General features: G+C 45.0%; 1 protein-coding gene across 3 annotated transcripts in view; it reads right to left on the reverse strand.

The window, feature by feature from the left end:
* Positions 1-20357, reverse strand: part of LOC119647734 (peroxidasin) — a 215687-nt gene that overhangs the window by 69181 nt on the left and 126149 nt on the right. For all 3 annotated transcript variants that reach the window (XM_038048843.1, XM_038048841.1, XM_038048842.1), the window contains exons 4-6: positions 18730-18801; positions 3696-3931; positions 2884-3462 (exon numbers count right to left, since the gene is read on the reverse strand). In XM_038048843.1, coding sequence (XP_037904771.1) covers positions 2884-3462; positions 3696-3931; positions 18730-18801 — 887 coding nt within the window. The remainder of the gene's footprint in view (positions 1-2883; positions 3463-3695; positions 3932-18729; positions 18802-20357) is intronic.

The raw sequence follows: 20357 nt of genomic DNA on the forward strand, positions 1-20357 counted from the left end.
CACTTAATTAGAGTTTCGTCAACACAATACTCTCTGGCGGCGTCACAGAGCTTTCGGAAGGGCGCACAGTCAAAAACCCTTCAATGTCCACGAACAACCCGTCGCGTGCTCACTCTTCAGAGTTGCATCCTCTATCTTTGAAACCAGAAAAAGAAGAGCAGACTCACAGGACTTTTCACATTAGCAAGCATGTTGGTTTTCATTTAGTGGGTGCGACCTTAACGCTTTCTCGAGAGTGTGACGCTCAATCAGTCTCTCCAGACATTTCAGCGAAAATGATGATAAGCTGATTAGCCTGAAGTTCTTTGTTGAATAGTCATTTTTTCTAGGCTTTGGTATGAAGACTACCTTCACCTCCTGTCAAGAGGAAGGCATTTCACCCAGAGCAGGACATCCTTGAAAAATATTTCATGTAAGTTGCTCTAAGTGCTCTACACCCTCCTTTAGCATCGCTGGGTAGACGCTATCTATGCCAGGTGCTCTCGCCTTTTCATTGGTAACAACCGCTATCGCAGTGCCCCAATTCCCTTTGCAACACCTTCGTGTTGAAGGGTTTGCAGAAACCGTCAATTCACTTCTTTCCACTTCTGAGACCTGTTCTCCTGGGTGTTGTACTTCCAAGAGAGTCCATATAAACTCAACTCTGGAGTTCGTGAAAGTACCATCCGGTTTTTTAAGAGAGTTCAACTTGGCTGACTCATTCTTATTAAGGGCTCTACATAGCCTCGAAGACTCTCTTTCACCTTCCAGTTCCTCACAGTATGCTCTAAAAGAGTCTCGTTTCGAACGTTTTACGAGCCTCTTATATTCATGTTCCGGAAGATTAGCCAGCCTTCACCTTTATTGTCTGGTTGATTTCTTCAGTCTCTGCAGTTCTTGGTTCCACCATGGAACCGTTTTACCACGTTGATCTTGGGAAATAGGACATGCCTTTTCAAAGCACTCTAAAATTCTGCGGTTCAGAGTTTTCAATTGAGGAGTCCTTAGTCGTCTAGGGAGCACAAATTTGTTACCAAGAAGTTCATTGAACCTCGTCCGATCTGTTTTTCTAGGATTCCGTCTTTGTATTACAGGCTGGTCGCTTGCAATAGTCAGACTAAATTCTAAGTAGCCGTGATCTGAGAATGAGATTTTATCTAGCACTCGCCAGTTTCTAATCAACTCTAACAACTTTGAAGTGCAGATTGTTAGGTCAATTACTTCACTTCTTTTTGACCCCACGAACGTAGGGGGGCATCCTACGGCCTAGCTGAAGTGATAAAATCAAAAAGCTTCTCTGCTCTAGGATTGAATTTGCTATTGTCCCAAAAAATATGCTGAGCGTTCGCATTACAACCTATTAAAAGTTCAAAACCACTTGATTCTGCATACACTACCAGATCCCTTAGTTCTTGCATCGGTCGGGGGCATAAAGAATCATAGGGTAAGTAAGCAAAGGCAACTATGACGTTTCTCCTCTTACCATTAGCCTAGTATTGTAAGTTGACCGAGAGAGAATTGTCGCAGCATGGTTGCCTCTAACAATTTTGACATCAGAACGTGGGCCATCGGCCCCGAGGATCTTTCATCGAAGAAGATCCTAGTCCCCTTGACTGACCCAATACCGCAGGTTCTGTTAAAACGAACCCATGGCTCTTGAATCAGATATATGTAAGGACAGTCCTGCCACTTTGGCAGCTTTGCCGCTAGTAGATAGGAAGAATCTTAGCCATAAGTGCAGCCTAATATGAAAACTGACGCTAACTGAAAAGTCTGCTGCATTCAGTGTGGATCTCACAGGGGTTACCAGCTTGCTCTCACCTTCCGCCGAAAGTTCCGTTTTCTTGTGGCCGATTTCTCTTGGTGGTGTAGCAAAGTCCATGTCCTCAGTTCGAAGAAACTTCGCCTTCTTTCGTAGTGCCTTCCGTTGTCGTCGGCTAGAAGCCCCCTAGGTTTACGGAGTTCGGGCTGCATGGATCTGTGTTCATATACCGACGTTAGACCAGCTGCATCCACATTACCAGTTTCCCTTTCTTCCGTTTTTCCTGGTACAAGCCGAGGAGGAGGTTCTGATAGGTAAGCCTGTAGTTCCTTCTCCTTTGCGGCTAAGGATTCCTTCTGCCCAGCCTGCTTCTCTCGTATTTTAGAAGAGTTAGGTAACAGTGTCACCGATAGGCCGGCCGTAGGCAGATTTTCAGGTTTTCTCATTAAGGGAGTTACTGTACTATTCTTGACTGACCGCGCTGTAGACACCGGTTGTAGGTTTTCCACTGAAGTGGAGAGCCTGTCTTCCACATATTTCTCCGTGGGGGAACAGGAATTAAGTAAGGCCTCCAAAGTCCGTTCCTCGCCACGATCTGATTTCTCAAAGTCGCATAGGTGGTACTCAGCATCTCCCTTTTTAAGTATGGGAGAGATAACGCCTCCTTGCCAGTCGTCAGGCATTGACTCGCTGTCCCACACCTTGAGCATAAGTTGATGAACTGCTTGGTGTCTGATTTAAAAAAACAAAGGAATTCTACAAATTTGTTAATAGTTCCACCTTCCATACAACATACGTACTATCCGTGATAAAGTATTAAAATGGAAAGGCTAGTAAAAAGGGTTTCACTGGATGAAATTATTTAAAAGGGATCTACTTTCAGAAGTAATATATGGTAGTACCAACCGGTTGAGCAAATTTGGATAGTTTTCTCATAGTTCTCATAGTTCCATTAAATGGTGGACTGTTGCCAATACAATGGAAACAACCCTTTAATAGACTTGGTTTGCACAGGTTGCTACACATCATGTTTGTTAAATCAAGACAAGCACCACCACACTGCCTCTCATTAAATCATCAAAAGCAACGGTTGTCGGAACAATTTACAAGAAACTGCAGTACATCTACTCCAAGCCACTCACCTACGATTTGTACCCTTGCAACTGCCGAATGTGTTCCATGTTGATTGCTAGCCTCACACTTGTACGTTCCTTCGTCGCTCTCCTCGGGATTCGAAATGATTAGTGAGCCGTTGGCATGAAGTTGCCTGTGAGCAGTGGACTGCGACAGCTTCCTGTCATTAAAGTACCATGTAAGCTGCGGTGCAGGTAGACCGAATCCTCTACAATACAGATGAATTGCTTCATTTGTAGGCGCCCTTAAATTAGTCGGCGACAGAATTACTCGGGGGTTGATTTGCCGCCCACCAGGTGGTGTGTTATTATCGTAAATGACCATTCGTACCGGCCTGGATCGAGCCTCACCCAATGCATTCATAGCCTTGCACTCGTAAATTCCAGTATCCTCGGGATTGCTATGAGTAATTTTCAATGTACCATTTTCCAGGATTTGCATACGAGGACCAACTTGTTCCAGCAAGTTGGTGTTTTGAATCCAAACGATTTCAGGAGTTGGGTCGCCGGATGCTGCACAGGGTAAAGTTACATCCACGCCTGCAGTCATTTCGACATCTTCGGGTTCCATGGTAATTTGTGGCTTTTCTGAAAATGGGAGAAAATTCCGGTGAATTCAACAACTTTCGAATAAGGTATCCGTGTTAGTTTTCATCTTATCAATTAGGGTCTAACTAACATTATTAGATTCTACTTTTACAGGACCATTTTCCATGGTTGCGAAAGCAAGATTAATTGTCCCAACCAGGAAGCTGGAATGCTCCTACTTTCTAACATGGACTCCCAATTACTACTTGGTGGATTCCATACAGAATACTTACGACAATGGAAGTCGCTTTCCCGCAGCTGCTCGAATGTTTTGTTGAATATTTCAGGTGGGCTAATACATTTTAGGTTCACCATGGCAGCCAGGTTGTTGTTTGTGAAATAATGGCGAAGGGTATGAATACCGCAATCGCAGTCGATGGGATTCTGGTCGAGCCTTAACCGCTTCAGAGCTGGTAAATCCTGAAATATTCCGTCCGGGATCATGTTGATTTTGTTGTTTTGTAAATATCTGTTGGCGAAAATATTTGTTTGTAACAGCGAATTTCAAGATGTGCAAAATATTGTTTTAAATACTGCTTCCTACTAACAAGGTATATTTGATTATTGTGAGCAATATTGCAGACATCGTGATAATACGAAAAACATGTTTTTGCTATGAAGTAGAACCCTCGCCACAAACAGGATAATCTCTTATGATCAACTACAAGAATAAATACGTGGAGCTTACACAATTATATACATACATATATAGCGTGCCTTTGCGGTTACCGCTGGGGTATGGATCAAAGTATAAGGACGACTTTAATATATCTAAATTTATATTTTGGTAAAGTTGATTTTTTTTTGGGGTAGGGTAGCTGAATGCATTTACGCACAGAGTGTTGCACTCCCGACTCGGTATGTCGTCGGAATACCCACTAAACACCTCCCCATTGTCAGAGAGCTAGCCTGGAACCGTTTGTCGTATTACTTCGGGGTAGTCCCAGAATTCCTTTCACCAACGGGAGGAGAGAGGAGGAAAGGAACTGTCAGTGCAAGGGACACCCTGCCATTCGGCTACTCCACCGGTCGAGCTCTATCTTTTTAGCAACGAGAAGGACCCGAACGTGAACGGCAAAACGACTCCACCTTTCAGCATTCCTCAGCATCTCCTGGACAATGTTGTCTGGAGAGAGATCCCCTGTGTTTAAATAGAGTTGCTGAAGAATCCCATCCCACCTTCTACAAGAAAAAAAGCGTGATGGGCGTGGTCCACAACTCCATTGCAAAACGCACAATCCGGAGATCGTGCCTTTCCAATCTTCTGCAGGTAAGACTGAAACCCTCTATGCCCATTTAAGAACTGGGTAAGAAAATAGTTAGTCTCACCACGCTTCCGATTCAGCCACAGACCTAAGTTGCCGCAGAGTCCATCTGCTTCTAGTTTCATTTTGCCAAGAGAGTTGCCACTCGTCTAAGGTGCGTTGCGTTCTTCACCACCTCCCTTGGCTCTTCTCCCTTGCGCCTGTATATGGGTTGACGCTCCTTAGCAAGAAGGGCGACGGAAGACTCTCGCGATCGCCATCACTGCCTGTTCAGAGACAATGCGGTACGCAGACGCCACCCGCAAAGCTCCCCATCTCTGTACTTGCGCGAGACGCGTACGATATTCCTGCTTGCCACGAGCGTCAGCTTATACCTCTGCGCCGTAGAACAGGACAGATTGCGTTGAACTCATCAGGAGACGTCGCCTGCTAGACGTAGGACCTTCAATATTGGCTATTAGCCTACTAAACACCGAAACTCGAGCTGCAGCCTTGTTTGCTGCTGCTTTGATTTGCTCGAAAAAGCTCATCTTTGAGTCAAGAGCCCGAGGTACTTTACCGTTGGTTTTGACACGATTATCGACTCGCCGAACGATATGGGACGCAGGGTCGGAATTCTCTTTTCAGTCAGGATGACTACTTCAGTTTTTTTCCAGTGCAAGGTTGAAACCATGAGTAGTCATCCATCCACTTACCCGTCGCATCAATATGCCGAGTCACCTTTGCGCCTGTTCAACAGTGCGTTCAGCAACAAGCGCCGCGACATCATCTGCATAACCGACCAGGCGCAACTCTTTTGGCATGTCGAGTTTAAGTAGAATATCATAGGTAGCGTCCCAGAGGTCCGGCCCTAGAATGGATCCCTGTGTTACCCCTGACGTGACCTCCATCCTTCTCTGGCCCTCTAGCGATTCATACAGCATGGAGCGGTTCCTCAGATAGTCCCTCAATATCTGCAAGAGGTAGCTTGGCACGTGGAATGAGTTTTCTAATGTGCCTAGCATATTTGTCCATCTTACGTCATTGAAGGCATTTTGACATCAAGCGTTGTGAGGAGCACTATCCGTTGAGATCCGCGGCTGTATGCCTCGGCTCGATGAACCGCATCTACGACCTCCATAATAGCATCCACTGTGGATCTCCCAGTTCTGAACCCGAACTGCCTTGGGGATAAGTCCCCGGCAGCGCGGATCGCTTCAGCGAGTCTACTCCTGATGAGCTTCTCGAGCACTTTTCCGGCCATGTCAAGCATACACAGCGGTCGGTATGCAGACGGGAACTCCGGGTCTCCTTTATCCTTATTGATCAACACTAGTCTGGCCACTTTCCAAGTAAGCGTTGAACGCCTCAAGCAGAAAATTTAGCCGTTGGCGGAACACCAGTTAGTAAACTTCCGCCGGGATCTGGCGCCTTCTTGTTTTTCAAAGTGAGAACCGCTTCTTCGAGCTCCCTCATTATGAAAAGGGAGCAATCCTCGACGCTTTTCGCGCTATTGACATCAACCCGTACAGGGTGTCTGGGACACAATGCCCGCACAATGCGGTCGAACTGGTCTATACCTAGTATGCATGGCCTCTGCAGAGCTCAGATTTTCCGGGTAACAAGCTTATAGCCAAGTCCCTACGGGTCCTCATTCACTCCTTTGACAAGGTTCTGCCAGCCGCGAGCTTTGCTTTTATTTATAGCGCTGCGGAGTCTCATTTTTGCTGATCTATACTGCGCCTTTATGGCGTATGCCTCCTCGTTGGTGTGCAAACGTTGTGGCGGAGCTTATGACACTCCCTTCGTAGGTCAGCAATTTCTGCCGTCCAGCAGTACATATAAGGTTTGTCGCGCCTGAGGCCCCTCCGGGACATGGAAGCCTCACACGCCGTCGTTATCAGGTTCATGACTGAATTTACGAAGGTGTCAGCTGCGACGCTACCATCCCCCGGAGCGCTCTCCAGCACGCGATGTTTACCCTCGCGATATTCCACAGGCAGGGGGAGCGTTGCGTTGGTGCTTGCCGGCAAGTAGCGTCGACCACTTCGAATGCAAAGTCTAGTGATCACTTGACGAAAAGTCGTCTAGGACTCACCACCCGTCGACGATGATGCCAGAGTTTCCGACGCAAAAGTGATGTCAGGAATGCTTCCTTCACAGCCTGGGCGTCAAAACGTTGACGTGGATCCGGTGTTTAAAACTACGAGCCCGGCTCTCGCCGCCATTTCCAAAATCCGTTTCCCTCTGGAGTCTGACTGAGGCATGCCCCATTCAAGGTCCCTGGTATTAAAATCACCGCCTACCAGGATTGGTCCCTTCGTGCTCGAAACGGCGTATTCCAGAGCATTAAGCCGGCGCCGAAAGTCCGGCATCGCCTCGTTCGGCGTCAGGTAAACGCTAAAAAACGTTATCCCTAAACCACAGGATCCAGACAAACCCGTTCCCTCGGCCTTCGGTCGAACGTCAACACGAAGTCGAACGTCGTTTCAAACCCAGATGGCACCGCTGATAAGTCGAGATACCATGAGGCCGGGTACTTGTTTCGGTATTGCTTGCTAATTAGCACTAGATCAGCATTGACTTCCGCAGCGAACTGTGCTAGCAACTGGTGAGCGGTTGCACTCCGGTGCATGTTAATTTGTAAAATGAGGATCATGCTATTCGGACCCTAGCCCTTTTCAATTCCGGCCTGAAAATTGGACACCCTCCCGAGCCCGCGGTGTATGCGACGCTCTCATCAGACGCACCACGATCCCTGTAGAGAACGCAACTCCCGCTTTCATTTCAGGTCTTCGCTTGATGAGAGGTTACATATTGTCTTCTATTTGTAGTCAAGCCTAAAATTGATAGACTAGTAGCTGACTCCAAATGCTGTCCTCCTGTCTGGTACCTTGCAAGCTGCTGACGTGTGTCCATAGTACAGACACTTGCAGCACTTGGTGGGGACTATCCGCATTTGTATCCTGCATATTACCCATCCAATTTTGATTCTCCCGCTGCTAAGGAGTTTTCTCGCATATTGATCGGGGACTTCCACCACGGGGAGCTTGTGGCATTTACAGAGGTGATACCTATCCGGGCAATGGTTACCTCTGGACATTCACGCTGTATCGCCTCCTCCAATTCGACCTTTTCTGTGAGGCAGTCAAGATCCCGGATTTCTAGAGAGCACAAGGGCTCTAGGCTGGTAACAAGAGCCTTCTCCCCCAATAACCCTTTGACCGCTTCGCAGAATGTACTCTCGTTAGTCGTCTTTGGGCCCAGTTCGAGCAGAACTCCGCCACTCCTCGTTTTCCGTATGAAAGACACCTCTGCTCCGTTGTCTTTGGACTTCATCCTGTACCGGATTTCACTAAGAACTTTCGGAAATATCTTGCCTTCCGTCGGTTTAATGAGCAGAGCCGACGGTCTAGTCCTTCTTCGATTCCTCATCTTTTCTACTCCTGGCTTTTGGTTGGCAGCCTGCTTGTCATTTGTTTCCTTTTTCCCCTCTTCGCCTTCTTTTTTGGACCCTGGAAACTACTTCGATAAAGTCTTCTTCGGGTATGTCGTCCTCCTCCTTTTCCTCAGTTCGCGTTGCACTGGGCTATATGCGGTCCGCTTGATGCAAGCAGCATTCTTAGCGGGGAGTGCTCCTCTTTCTGCTTTCCAATCGTCTTTCGTTGCTCTCTACGTTCGCCTGTAGAAGGAGATACGGTCCAATAGTTCCTCCAGTTTCATCAGCCTGTTTTTGACGCCTTTGTTGACGTTCCTCTGGAGGAACGTTGTCGACCGCATACGCTTCAACACTGCTGCGCATTTTCTGATGAGCCTTTCCTCTTCAGCTCTAGCTAGAACAGTCGACTGCACTTACACTCGGTTTGTGTCTGAACCCTTCTGCTCAGGACTAGCGATTCTGATTGAGCTTTCTTTCGAAATAGGGGCACTACAAGGTATTGGAGTTGCCATCTCCTCACGGCCAGTCGCGCCACTTGATAAGGATAAATAAAGAGGAATTTGGGCGCCCCGGTATCGTATCGGGTACGTCAGCCCTCGCTGCTTCTTTCGCTGATCGCTACGGTGAACGACGCATTATTGTGCTCTGCCCAAACGTATTCAGCTCTTCCTCCTTCCCTGTTGTTTCGTCGATGTTTTTTTTATAAATCTCCATCGACAATCATCCAAATCTCCATGGAAAACTAATCAGCACATCGTGTGCAAGGGAGTGGGCCGCAATAGCCAGTAACGGGTGTACCCTCGGGGACACAGCCCCTATACCAGTTCTCTGAGGCCTGACCTACTCTTCGCTGATCCCGGAATTCACGGACGAATCAGCGTTCGCTCGGGTAGCGGTCTACTAACATCGGTTCAATGCACACTAGCCGACCAGAGTCCCGAAGTAGCTGGCTCCTGATACACGTCACAACTATCACCTTGGCAGAGCTACGCTCACATCACCCCGCCGACGTCGACAGAGAGTTTTCGACGGCTCCGGAGACTCCCAGTGTGTCCGGATGTGTACCGCTCACTCGTGGTTCGCTCTTCACCGAGAAGCTTTCTCGAGGCTACTATCTAGGACGCAGGTATGCTGCCAGCTAGGGAGTCAGAACTTCTTACTCGGACACCTCGGGGACGTCACACCCCGTATCGAAGGCGACCCATTAAAGGTGGCTGACGACCCCTGAGAGGGGACGACTCCCATCCATGTTAGCTGAAGATGTTTCTCATAGAAATAGCATTAAAGAAGCCCCTTTATAGGATATTGTGCAAGAAAGGCTTCTATAAACCCACTGCCAATTTCAATAATTACTATTATAATTAATTGCAATTAAAATCTCTTTACTTGTTCGTATAAGTTCCAAGTACTTAATTATTCAATATTTGATTAGAAATTGTGGCGAAGTTTGCTTTCAAGGATAGATTAAAGGAATATATAATGTATGTATATGGATTTTGCTCATCATGGATAAGGGGTTGGGGGGGGACAAGTACATAGGGAGAAGATATCTTTTGAAACATGGTTTAAAGCGTCTTTAGTGGTTTTAGAAAATTTATTTTCTGGTTTCCATTTTAAAATTCTGTTTATTTCTCAGATATTCTGAGGGAACGTTCTGAGGACTAGCAAATCTATAGATTATCCTGTCGGGAATTGCAAAGATAAAATAGTTCTTGAATTATTTATTTAAATTAGGAGAATCACATATGGCAAGTCGAGAAAGTTCATTCAGAGCCCTTGGGTGCAGATTTTGTTGTTTTTTTTCGAACCGCTGGAACTGCAAATAGTGATGCTTCTAAGGAAACACGGAAGGATACCATGACTAAAAGTTAATTTTGAAGCTGGCACTTTTCTTGCTTCTTAGGTTAATGGCAATGAAAGTGGCTCATCCCCTTCACGCTTATTTCTAAAGATATTCAGTGGGTTCAATCATTTCCGTTTTAGGAAATCCTATCCAGATTGGCATTTTGATGGTTTCCTTCGCTACATTGGGATAAGTTCCACATGTTTGCGTTCAATATCTTCGACTTGAAACCAGCGAAATTGAAATCCTAATTGTACTTGCAAAGACTTACTCAATCGATTTCGAATAACGTTGAAAGGAGTATCAGCCTATCCCTACACATCACACTTCCCTTTAAGGACAATCAGCTACCATGAGCAATTACACTTTTTCCGCATGCAATCTGGTGTGGGGGTATTAACTTGGCTGAACGCAGAGTACAACTCATGAATGTGAACTTGATAGTCCCTTTCTTTTGAATCTACAGATCTCAAAAGAGAATAAATTATTCACTTTCGGAGTGCTGGCCTGCGGAGAGAACAAAGATGTGCCCACGTTAGGCTATATGTCATTAAGGACCACCGATATGAATTGTATTCTGGAATATGCTGGTGGTACTCGACTGGGTGATTGTGATTATATGGAAAATGTTCTACCCAAGTTGTTCTACCGAAATGTTCGTGGTGAATTGTGCGACAAAGGATCAAAGACAAGTCTGGCCTTCGTGTAACCTGAGACAGATCTGAGGTATGAGATAATCGGAATTACATATTCTGTGAATATGAATATGGAAACAAAGGATTTAAGCTTTCCAAGTAGTAATAAGTCACAAACTTCGAATCCAACCGTGACCATGAGTAATCATGTCGCGGCCGAGGCGCGGATTTTGGAGGCCTCACTACATTTCATACCGTCCTATGGAGAATTCTGTAGAGGCATACTTTCCGACTCAGTGGAAAGCTTGCGTTTAGTACTTTCGGCGAAGCTAACCAGAAAGGAAAGTATGGAAACTCTCAACTTGCAAGAAATTGGAAATCCGACTACAGCCGTCTGGCCTGCGGTGCTACAGCCCAAATCTATCCGCAACAGGAAGGGGAAGACTCGGCAGAAGGGAACTTCGGCCACTAAGGGGGAGGGCTAGAGGCTGAATCCTGCCCGTCAGAACCTTCTCTTTCACCCTTACCGGGAGGAGCGGTAGGAAGCGAAGCTGGTGACGTGTACGCTCCTGGTTTTACGCCGGTATATGGAAATGGATATAAGCCGCCTGGATACCGTGAACCTGGGAAAGCCCCAAGCTGACGGCAGAAGAAGGCGCTGCGAAGGAAGATGACGCACCTTGAAAATGATATGAACGTGACTGTACTACTAAGCTCGGTACTGTCCAGAGAAATCAGACGCAAAGAAACGGAATTTTCGGCGGAAGGTGGGGATTAACGGGTAACCCCTGTTAGATCTACATTGGATGCACCAGACCCTACTGTCAGCGATAATGCACACAAAAAGTGTAAGCCCAACGTTTTACTGTGCTTCGCACCAGGCCTTACATCTACGTGTCCGGCGTGGATTAGAACCAGTGTGCCGGGAGGTGCTGAAAGCAGCGAGAGAGATCTCAATGAAGCTGGTCCCTCCCATAGGAATATAGACACGAAGACGGGAAGGAACAGGTCATAGGCGCAAGCTACAACCTCAGTTCTGACCGCTGTCGTGGGAGTTTCCTCCAAGGATGGCAAAATGTCAGAGGGACAATTTATCATCCTTCGGGAATGCCAGTGGAAAAAATGTTAGAGCCTGGAACGAAGTTAAGGTTTAACAATCAAGGTTTTCGCGATGGGTTTCTCTATTTAGAGTGGCCTTGTGGCGCAGTGGGGTTAACAACATTCGAAATAAATTTGACAGTGGCTACCATCGGTGTTCTCCGTGGCGGAGCAGGCCGTGATTTAAAAAAATAATAAAATTTGTAAAAATGAATTTAGTATGTTGTCAGTACGAGGAAAAGAGTCGTCAATTTCCGGAGAGTTGTCTTGCAATTTATTGTTTCCATTGTATTTAACTCAAAATATAGTTAATTAGTTAAAAGTCGTCAATGTCATTTCAAACATGGCTGATACAACAGGGAATTTAAATTAATCCATAACCAAATATGAAATAAAATACTGATTAATTAAACACTGATGAGGCTACCTGAAAGTGGCTCCAGCAGCTAATCCCGCCTTTGAGTTCTGTTGATCGGCCCAAGTTCACTATTGTGAACACTGTGCTACGCAGGACAGAACATATCGGATGTTGGTTACCGCCCCCTGGAAGGAAGGCAGAGGACATCATCCGCATGTTGGGCGAACAGAACCCGAGCATGGACTTTGGACACTGGAGGGTAAAGTTCATGAATGCCAGGAAGGACAAATCTACAATCTATATTTAATCTATGATTCTTTGTATCCTCCACCGACGCAAGAACTAAGGGATCTGATAGCCAACGCAGAATCAAGTGGTCTCGAACTCTTAATAGGTTACGATGCAAATGCTTAACATATTCGTTGGGGCAGTAGGAAATGCAATCCAACAGGAGAGAAGCTACTTGATTTCATCACTTCAGCTGGTCTCATGCCTGCAAACGTAGGGTGCGTCCCTATATTCGTGGGACGAGAAGAAGTGAAATAATTGACCTAACAATCTGTACTTCAAAAGTGTTGGAGTTGATTGCACACCGGCAGTTGTTAGACGAGGTATCACTGTTATGTCGCCGCAGGCGAACAGTCTGCAATACAAAGACGGAATCCTAGGAAAACGAATTGGGCAAAGTTCAATGAACTTCTTGGGAATAAAGTGCAGCTTCCTAGACGACTAAAGACTCCTTTAGCGCTTGAAGATGAAATGAAAATTCTGCACTGCACACTTTTAGAGTGCTATGAACAGGCTTCTCCTATTTTCCGAGGCCACAGCGGTAAAAAGGTTCCTTGGTGGAACCCAAGAAATCAACTAGGCGACTTCTGAACCGTGTTTGCAAAAGTAATTAAAACGAAGACTGGTTGAACTTGCGGAACTCCTAGCGTGAACATAAGAGGCTCCTTAAATGTTCGAAACGAGATTCCTTTAGAGCGTCCTGTGAGGAACTGAAAAGCGAAAGAGAGACTTCAAGGCTGTGCAGAAGTCCTCAAAGGGATAAGTTGGGCAAGTCGGACTCTCTTAGGAAACTCGGTGGAAATTTTACGAGCTCCAGACTGGAATCAGTACAGACCCTTCCGGAAGTACACCATCCGGGAGAACGGGTACCAAAGTTGACGGTTCTTGCAACTCCTTCAGGGTGAGGGAAATATGTTAATGTAGGGAGTTGCATGCCCCAATGTCAGCGGCTTTTTAAAGGCGTTAATGGTAGGATTATAATTCGAGGGATAAGAAAAAAGAACCGCCGAGGTTTCTGGATTTAGCAGTTAGTTTAGACATGCACTAGGGAAATTACAAAAATAATTTTTCGCAAGGAGGCTGGACAGCATTTTTGTTACACCATTTGAAAGAATTTCGAGTTTGTTATTGGCAGTATGTGGTTCGAACAGAGACTGTCACAACAGAACCTGACGGTATCATGTCTGAGGCCTGGAAAGCAACATTATGGTTCAGTTCTTCTTCGGGTTATTGAAGACGGTAGAACACTATCTAACTGATAAGAAAACACGACCGTTCCAATATGGAAAAGAAAGGTAGTCCAGTTGAGTGTTAAAATTACCGTCCGATCCGGTTGCTTTCCAATAGCATGAAGATTTTTGAACGCATTATTGACAACTGTTTTCGCGATATCGTCTAAATAACCGTAAACCAAGTCGGGTTTGTCAATAAATGTTGAATTACTGACGGAATACGCATTATGCGGTTACTCATTGAACAATACCGTTGTCCACCTTGTCACCTTCTATGGTTCTGAATGTTGGCTTACTATTGCAGACAATGAACGGCGCCTTGCGGTAATGTAGAGATGAAGTTGTTCTGTTGAACCAGTGGCTGCGATCGATATGGGGTTGCACTGATCGTGGGAAAATTGAGAGGCATTTTCAATAATGTGGACATGCAATTCGCGCTAACGAAAACTCACTTGCCAGAATTAGTCTGGACATCGAAAACGATGGGAACTTGGCGACTCCGTCCAGATCAGGCTTTTGGCGGAGCAAAATAGTAAAACTGATCAAGTACCTTATTTCTAGACGGGGCAAAGGCTGAAGGAGATTAAATTATTTCTAAAGACCCACGTTGGGCACCATTTCAGAAAAAGGCAATTTCTTTTAATTAAATAATACATAAGTTATAATGAAACGATATCTTTTTTGGAAAGGCTTGATCTTCGTTGAAACAGGATGACCGTGGTCTTTCTGAATATCTCGTTATCTGGTAAAGACTTGTGGCGCGGCAGGACCCGCATTCGCAACATTCGAAATAAATTTCGAATGCCGCGAATCCTGCCGCGCCATAGACGGTAATGGATTCTAAATGTCGTATTTGCATGATTACTTATGTTCTTCATATTGTACAGCAACGGGGCAAAGTAAAAGTCGCGGAAAGGAGGAAGGACAAAATGACGAAATTACAGAATGGAGCGGACTAAAATGTTACATTAAGCTGTCGGTTATCCCATGCACTAGGAAAACTATAAAATCAGCTTTTCAGAAGGAAGCAGGACAGCAACAATCTGAAAGAATTTTAGTTTTATGGAGAGGATCTCAGGTCATTGTTAGGACTTCAATGCAGTTCTTAATAATCTTTTAATTGAAAAGAATTAGGAGATTTTTTCGTTCAGGTTAAAGTTTGCAGATCAGGGAATTTAATGGGACTTTTTATGAAGCGTTATTTTTAGGAATATACTTTTTTGATCTGGACTTTTGATAAATCTAGCTACAGAGGATACTTCGTGCACATCAAGGCGAAGGCGGATTTTGCCGGGCTTTGCTACTAGGGTAACCGACGAATGTCAGGCATCTTACGGCTGACTCTCAGTGATAGCATCTGATCAATAGAGGAGTTTCACGGTGGCGAGAGAAATAGTATGGTATCTCTACTTGAGATGTGATTCTCGCATCAGGTCGACTAGTCAGGACTCAGCCTCGGAAGACGGGAAATAGACAATGGGAGCCTCGGCCTTTACCCGAACTTTCCCGAACGGTTTATGATTGGATTCTGGAATGTGCCTACGCTTCTCGGTTACAGTATCGAGATTGCCCGGAATGGCCATTTGTTCAACTTCAGCGAGAATTTCAGCGATACAGTCTGGACATTCTGGGGTTGCGTGAGCTATGATATTGGGACTCTGAGGGAGTACGCCTCTCTTCTGCGGCACTGTGCTTTTGTATCCAGCAAGCTTGCCGGAAAATTAAGTATGAAGACGGTGTCAGTATAATACTTGTTTCAGATGCTGGCCGCGCCATTTTGCCCTGTAAACCGAATACTAACTGCAAGATTCTGATCCACAGTGAGGAACATTTCAATAGTGCAGTCACATTTCATTTTCAACATTTCAATAGTTCACCAACGGAGACTTTTGATGCAGGGTAGAAGGAGGCTTCCTATGAACAATTCAATGAAGTTCAGAGGAAGCTTACCAAAAAGGACATGGCGATCGTGATGATACATCTGAATGTCAGGGTGTGCTCTGATAACAGGTTGTTTGAACACGTGATACGGAAACGCAGTCTTGAATACCGTAAAGACAGTGGTGAGACGTTAGCAGCTTCAGCCAGCTTCCATCGCCTCTTCATTATTCGAGCACGGAGCGTACACCTAATCAGATTGATAACATTGCGGTCAGCCGAACATTTAGGCATTGTTTTCTGGATGTACGAAATAAAAAAAGCGGCGATATAGGCCTCGAGCGACCTGGCTGCTTTAGTATCGGGTGTATATCTTCTCGCAAGGGTGGAAGTTTCAAGAAGATTCAGCTGCCTTTTGACAGTGAGACTGTGGGGTACTGGGTCGCCATTGAAAGTGCACTTCTTTTCGGTGCAAATGAAGCTACTGGCGATATACAAACTGCTAACTTCCAGGATATTGGAAGCGGATCCAGGAGCCTAGGGTATTAAAAGCGCTTATTGTCGCTGCGAATGAGGAGGAACGTACCTCCGGTACCGCGGAAAACCTCGGAAATTGAAATGTAAAGAAAAGTAAAGTTCGGCGGGCATATCAAAACTGCTTCGTATCTCTGTCGGTGTTCATCTTGGAAGTGCACTTTCACCACTCTTTTCTATCTCTCTCTCTAATGAACACTGTTACACGGGACATCCAACATCCACCGCCCCATACACTGTCTTATGCAGATGATGTTCTCCTTGCGTCTAACAGATGAACTCGAGCTGATTGTTCAAAAATGGAATGATCGCCCTATGAAACACGGTCCCAGATGGAAACTGAGTAAAACAGAATTTTTGACAACCGATCCTAATGAAAACCAGTGGCAACGCCCAATACCGAACGATTTAAATATGTTGGATCAATTCTATCAGCCAGTGGTGAACTGCGTTATGAAAGTGCTTTACGCATTAGCACAACCACGGTGGCTTGGTACGTTGGATGCTGTTTTGGAAACCTCGTGAGTGCATCCAGATCAGGCCTTCGACCGAGCAAAATTACGTAACCAATCAAGGTGAGCCGACTCCGCTCCTTTTTTCGAATCACCCGTGACGAAGATTTTGCCAGAGATTCCCGAACACGTTTTCCAGAGCGCGTGCCGATCATGACAGAGTCTGAAAAAATGTGTGAAGGGGCCAAATTCTCAGTCTAACTGGTCATTGCAATCTTCCTATCTGCATGAATGGACAGAATATTGAAGGCATCGATCAATTTGTCTATCTTGGTAGCCGATGGCACCGAACATTATGCCGCCCGATGCTTTAATAGCGTTAGATCCAAGTTCGTTGTTTTTTCCCCAAAATTTCAACAACAACATGAAATTCAGATTTTCCCGCGTCAGCGTCCTCCCTGTGATGTTATATTTAAGCAGGTAAGGTGACTACCACTGTTACTCAAAAGCTCCAAGACTTTGTTAACACGTGCCTCCGCCATGTTATTGGTATTCTGGCTTGAGAAATTCTCGAACCATGGCCAAGTCGGCTTTCGGACTAGTTAAGGAAATATGTATTAATTAGAGGCAGAAGTGGCAGTGGATAAGTAACACTTTCAAAAAGGCAGCGTATGCATTGCTGGCTGTGCCCTGGAATGGAACCCACTTTCCCAAGGTAGCCGACGTGGATCGCAGGATAGTAGAGGCGGGGTGTAGGCTTTTCAGTAGGACCTGGAGAGAGGGCAAGGGTGGTGGGCAAAGTAGACAGAGCTTTGCAAACCTTTTCCGGTCAGACTGCTTCCAGAGCGGAAGTGGGGCAACATCTCATGAGCTGCATCTGTTCTGAACCCTCTTCTTAGTTTTTGGAAAAATTAGGTCCAAAAACGTGGGAGACAGTTTCTTCTTAATTGTTTTCGTCCATCTTCAACTGGGTTCAGAATCGTCATGTAGGTATGAAAGGGCAAGCTTCCAAAGATGAACTTTGCCGGGAAACTAAACTTACAACGAGGTATAATGCTGGAATTGATTACACCTCACAGTTTCACCTGCATGGAACATCCGAATGACGCGAATACTATGAATATGATAGCCAGAATGATCATCAGGACTGACTAGAACCAGCCAAGGAAAGAGTTGTACGGGAATCCACAAATTTGGTGAAAATAAATGGCGTAGCCTCGCTGAAGTATTCAGGCGACACACTTTGCATATATTTATGTCAACCAGGCTCTGGAAGACGGATTGGAAGGGGAAACCAGCGGAGCTAGTAATCGAGGTGATATAAAAAATATACTCTCGTCCGGGATCTGATTGCTACAGTAAAAAAAAGTCCTTGGTATTGGAAAGGTGCGGGCTTTGGGATCCCTATTTCCACATTTCAAGTCTCGAATTCGAGGAGATGTACCTAGTATACATGTAGGGAAGGGAACAATGAGCATTACAGATTGTAGTAACGTTCGTAATAGTCCAGTCCAGCATTTTGCTATAATACTTTTTCATTTTTTGCGAAGATACTCCTCTAAGGACGCTGATGATGGGGGTCTTTTTAAGTAGAACAATATAGGGTAACTTCTGGGGTGTATAACGTATATTATTCCATCCAGGCAAAATAGTGCAGTGGAGATTTGAGGGGGAGTCGCCTCTCATGTTGAATGTGGATATACCATTGCCACCACTAGTATGGGTCCATTTAAGTTATCAAAGTTTCTCAGGATTAAAAAAGTTAGTTTGGATTCATTGCTCTTGCAGGAATCACTTGGTTTACTAAAGTTATATTTCTACACGAAATCCTTTCCAAGGCAATTAGGCATTAACAGAAAATAATTCTGATGCATAACTTTATCTTCAATTGACACAAGACAAAGGGGACTAAGTGGATTACTATTTAATACTGAATTCAATCAAACTTTCCGTAATTCCCCAGCAAGTTCGTGAGTGACGAGAGTTCCACTAAGAAGTAGATTGATAATCTTTCCCGCACTTGACTACGTTTTCCCAGGTTCCTCCCATTCCAATCACTCCACCAGGAATGCCCTTCACTTGTACCTGTACCTGCTGTTTGTATACGGAAAGTTTCCTGAGAGGGAGAGTTTTGACAAAAGTAATCTACGCTGAGTGTATCATAACAATGTACTCCAAAAGGACGTAGAGCCCATCACATCCATTCCATGACGGTTTGTTATTCGAGGCGAACAAGGCTGATTATCATCATCTTCGAGGTACTTACAGTCTTTCAAGATGCGGCAAGTTGTTGAAAGTTTTCGCATCGATTTCCCAAATGTCGTTGTTCTCCAAGTACCTGAAAGTAGACAAACGAAAAAAAAAGATGATGACTTGGATTATACTTTGGGGGAAGCAATTCATACAGTGGCGGAACTAAGTACTCGTGACTATAATGTAGCAAATTGAATAGCGAAGTATTGGCCTTCTCTGGAGGATATATTGATGAATCACTTAAACATGGCTTTTAATCTAAGTTTATTTATAGAGAAAGGTTAAAGTTTGCACGGTACCTGGATAAATGGCGAAGGAATATCTGCGGATTAAGAGAATGTTCTTGAATGACTTTGTCAGAATTTTAGGAAAATTGGCGTGTTTTAGGCCTCATGCATAATAAATGTCATTTTCGGACTTGATACTATCACAAGTTGCTCTTTATTTGTGGATATTCTTTAATGGCTAGCAGTGGACAATTTTCAACAGAAAATGTTGAAAACGAAGTCAGCTGGTGTCATGTTCACGATTCAAATGTAATGTTGTTAATGTTGTAATCGTCAAAAGCCCCCCTCTTCTTCTCCCTAACATATGAATATTTAAGAACGGAGGTGGTGCACTAGGGAATTGGTTGGTTGGTTGAGTATCAGTAGAGGGGTGGAAAGGACACATATATACCGTAGAAAAAAAATATCTTTTAGAAAACTTCTCTTTCTCCTGTTACTGAAATTTTCACATCATTCGACGAAAAAAGACCTTCTGAATTTCCTTCTTTGCGGGAGCATTCATATTTAAAAAAATATATCCCCAACACTTTTTTCTGGCTACAAGTCTACAGGGGGGGGGGGGGGGGGCGGAACCCCAAGGCCCATTGTATTATCCCAAGAGATCGCCTATTCAACGCCGTTCAAAGGCTTTCGCGGATCTGAAAATATTCTCCGAAGACAGAGAATGCGCAGATCCTTTCTATTGGAAAACTTTACCAAGGTATCTTCGTCTGAGGAGTGAGGAGGCCGGCAGCTGCATACGAAGTGCAGGGACGTCTCTTTCTCTTCCAGACATTCGCTGCATAATTCAAGGCAACCACTCCAACTTTTTCCATGTGGTAATTTAAGGAGCAATGTCCTGTTAAAACCCCTACTAGGGTTTTCATGTCCCGCTTTTTAAGGGACAACGGTTGCTTCAAAATAATTTTCGGCTGACGTCAGTTCTAGTTTCTCCATTCAGCTGCGTGAATCCTCCCCCTGAGAGTGGATTTGACAGCTGATAGCTGGATACCAAAAGCTGGTTGTGGATCCAGAGTCTTGGTGAGCCAGTCTGTCAGCTACTTTTTAACGGCAAAGTTTTGAGTGCCTTGACACCAACATCAGGAATTTATCGATCAGTAGACCAAGTTTTGGCAGCACCTGATGAAACCCAAGCTGTGTGAAATGTGTTGGTGACTGTGAATTATCAAAATGGCGAAATAACAGGGCATCCCCCGCAAAATGTGTAACTTATAAAGGGTAACACCCAGCAAATTATAGAGGCTGTGAAGTAGCAAAAGAATTACAGAAGCTAAGACGTAAAGGAATACTGTTGACAAAGTTGGTTGCTCCCGAGAAACGATAAACTGAGTCACGCAAAATTAACCCCTGTCGC

This window comes from Hermetia illucens, chromosome 2 (genome assembly GCF_905115235.1).
Source record: "Hermetia illucens chromosome 2, iHerIll2.2.curated.20191125, whole genome shotgun sequence".
NCBI lineage: Eukaryota > Metazoa > Arthropoda > Insecta > Diptera > Stratiomyidae > Hermetia > Hermetia illucens.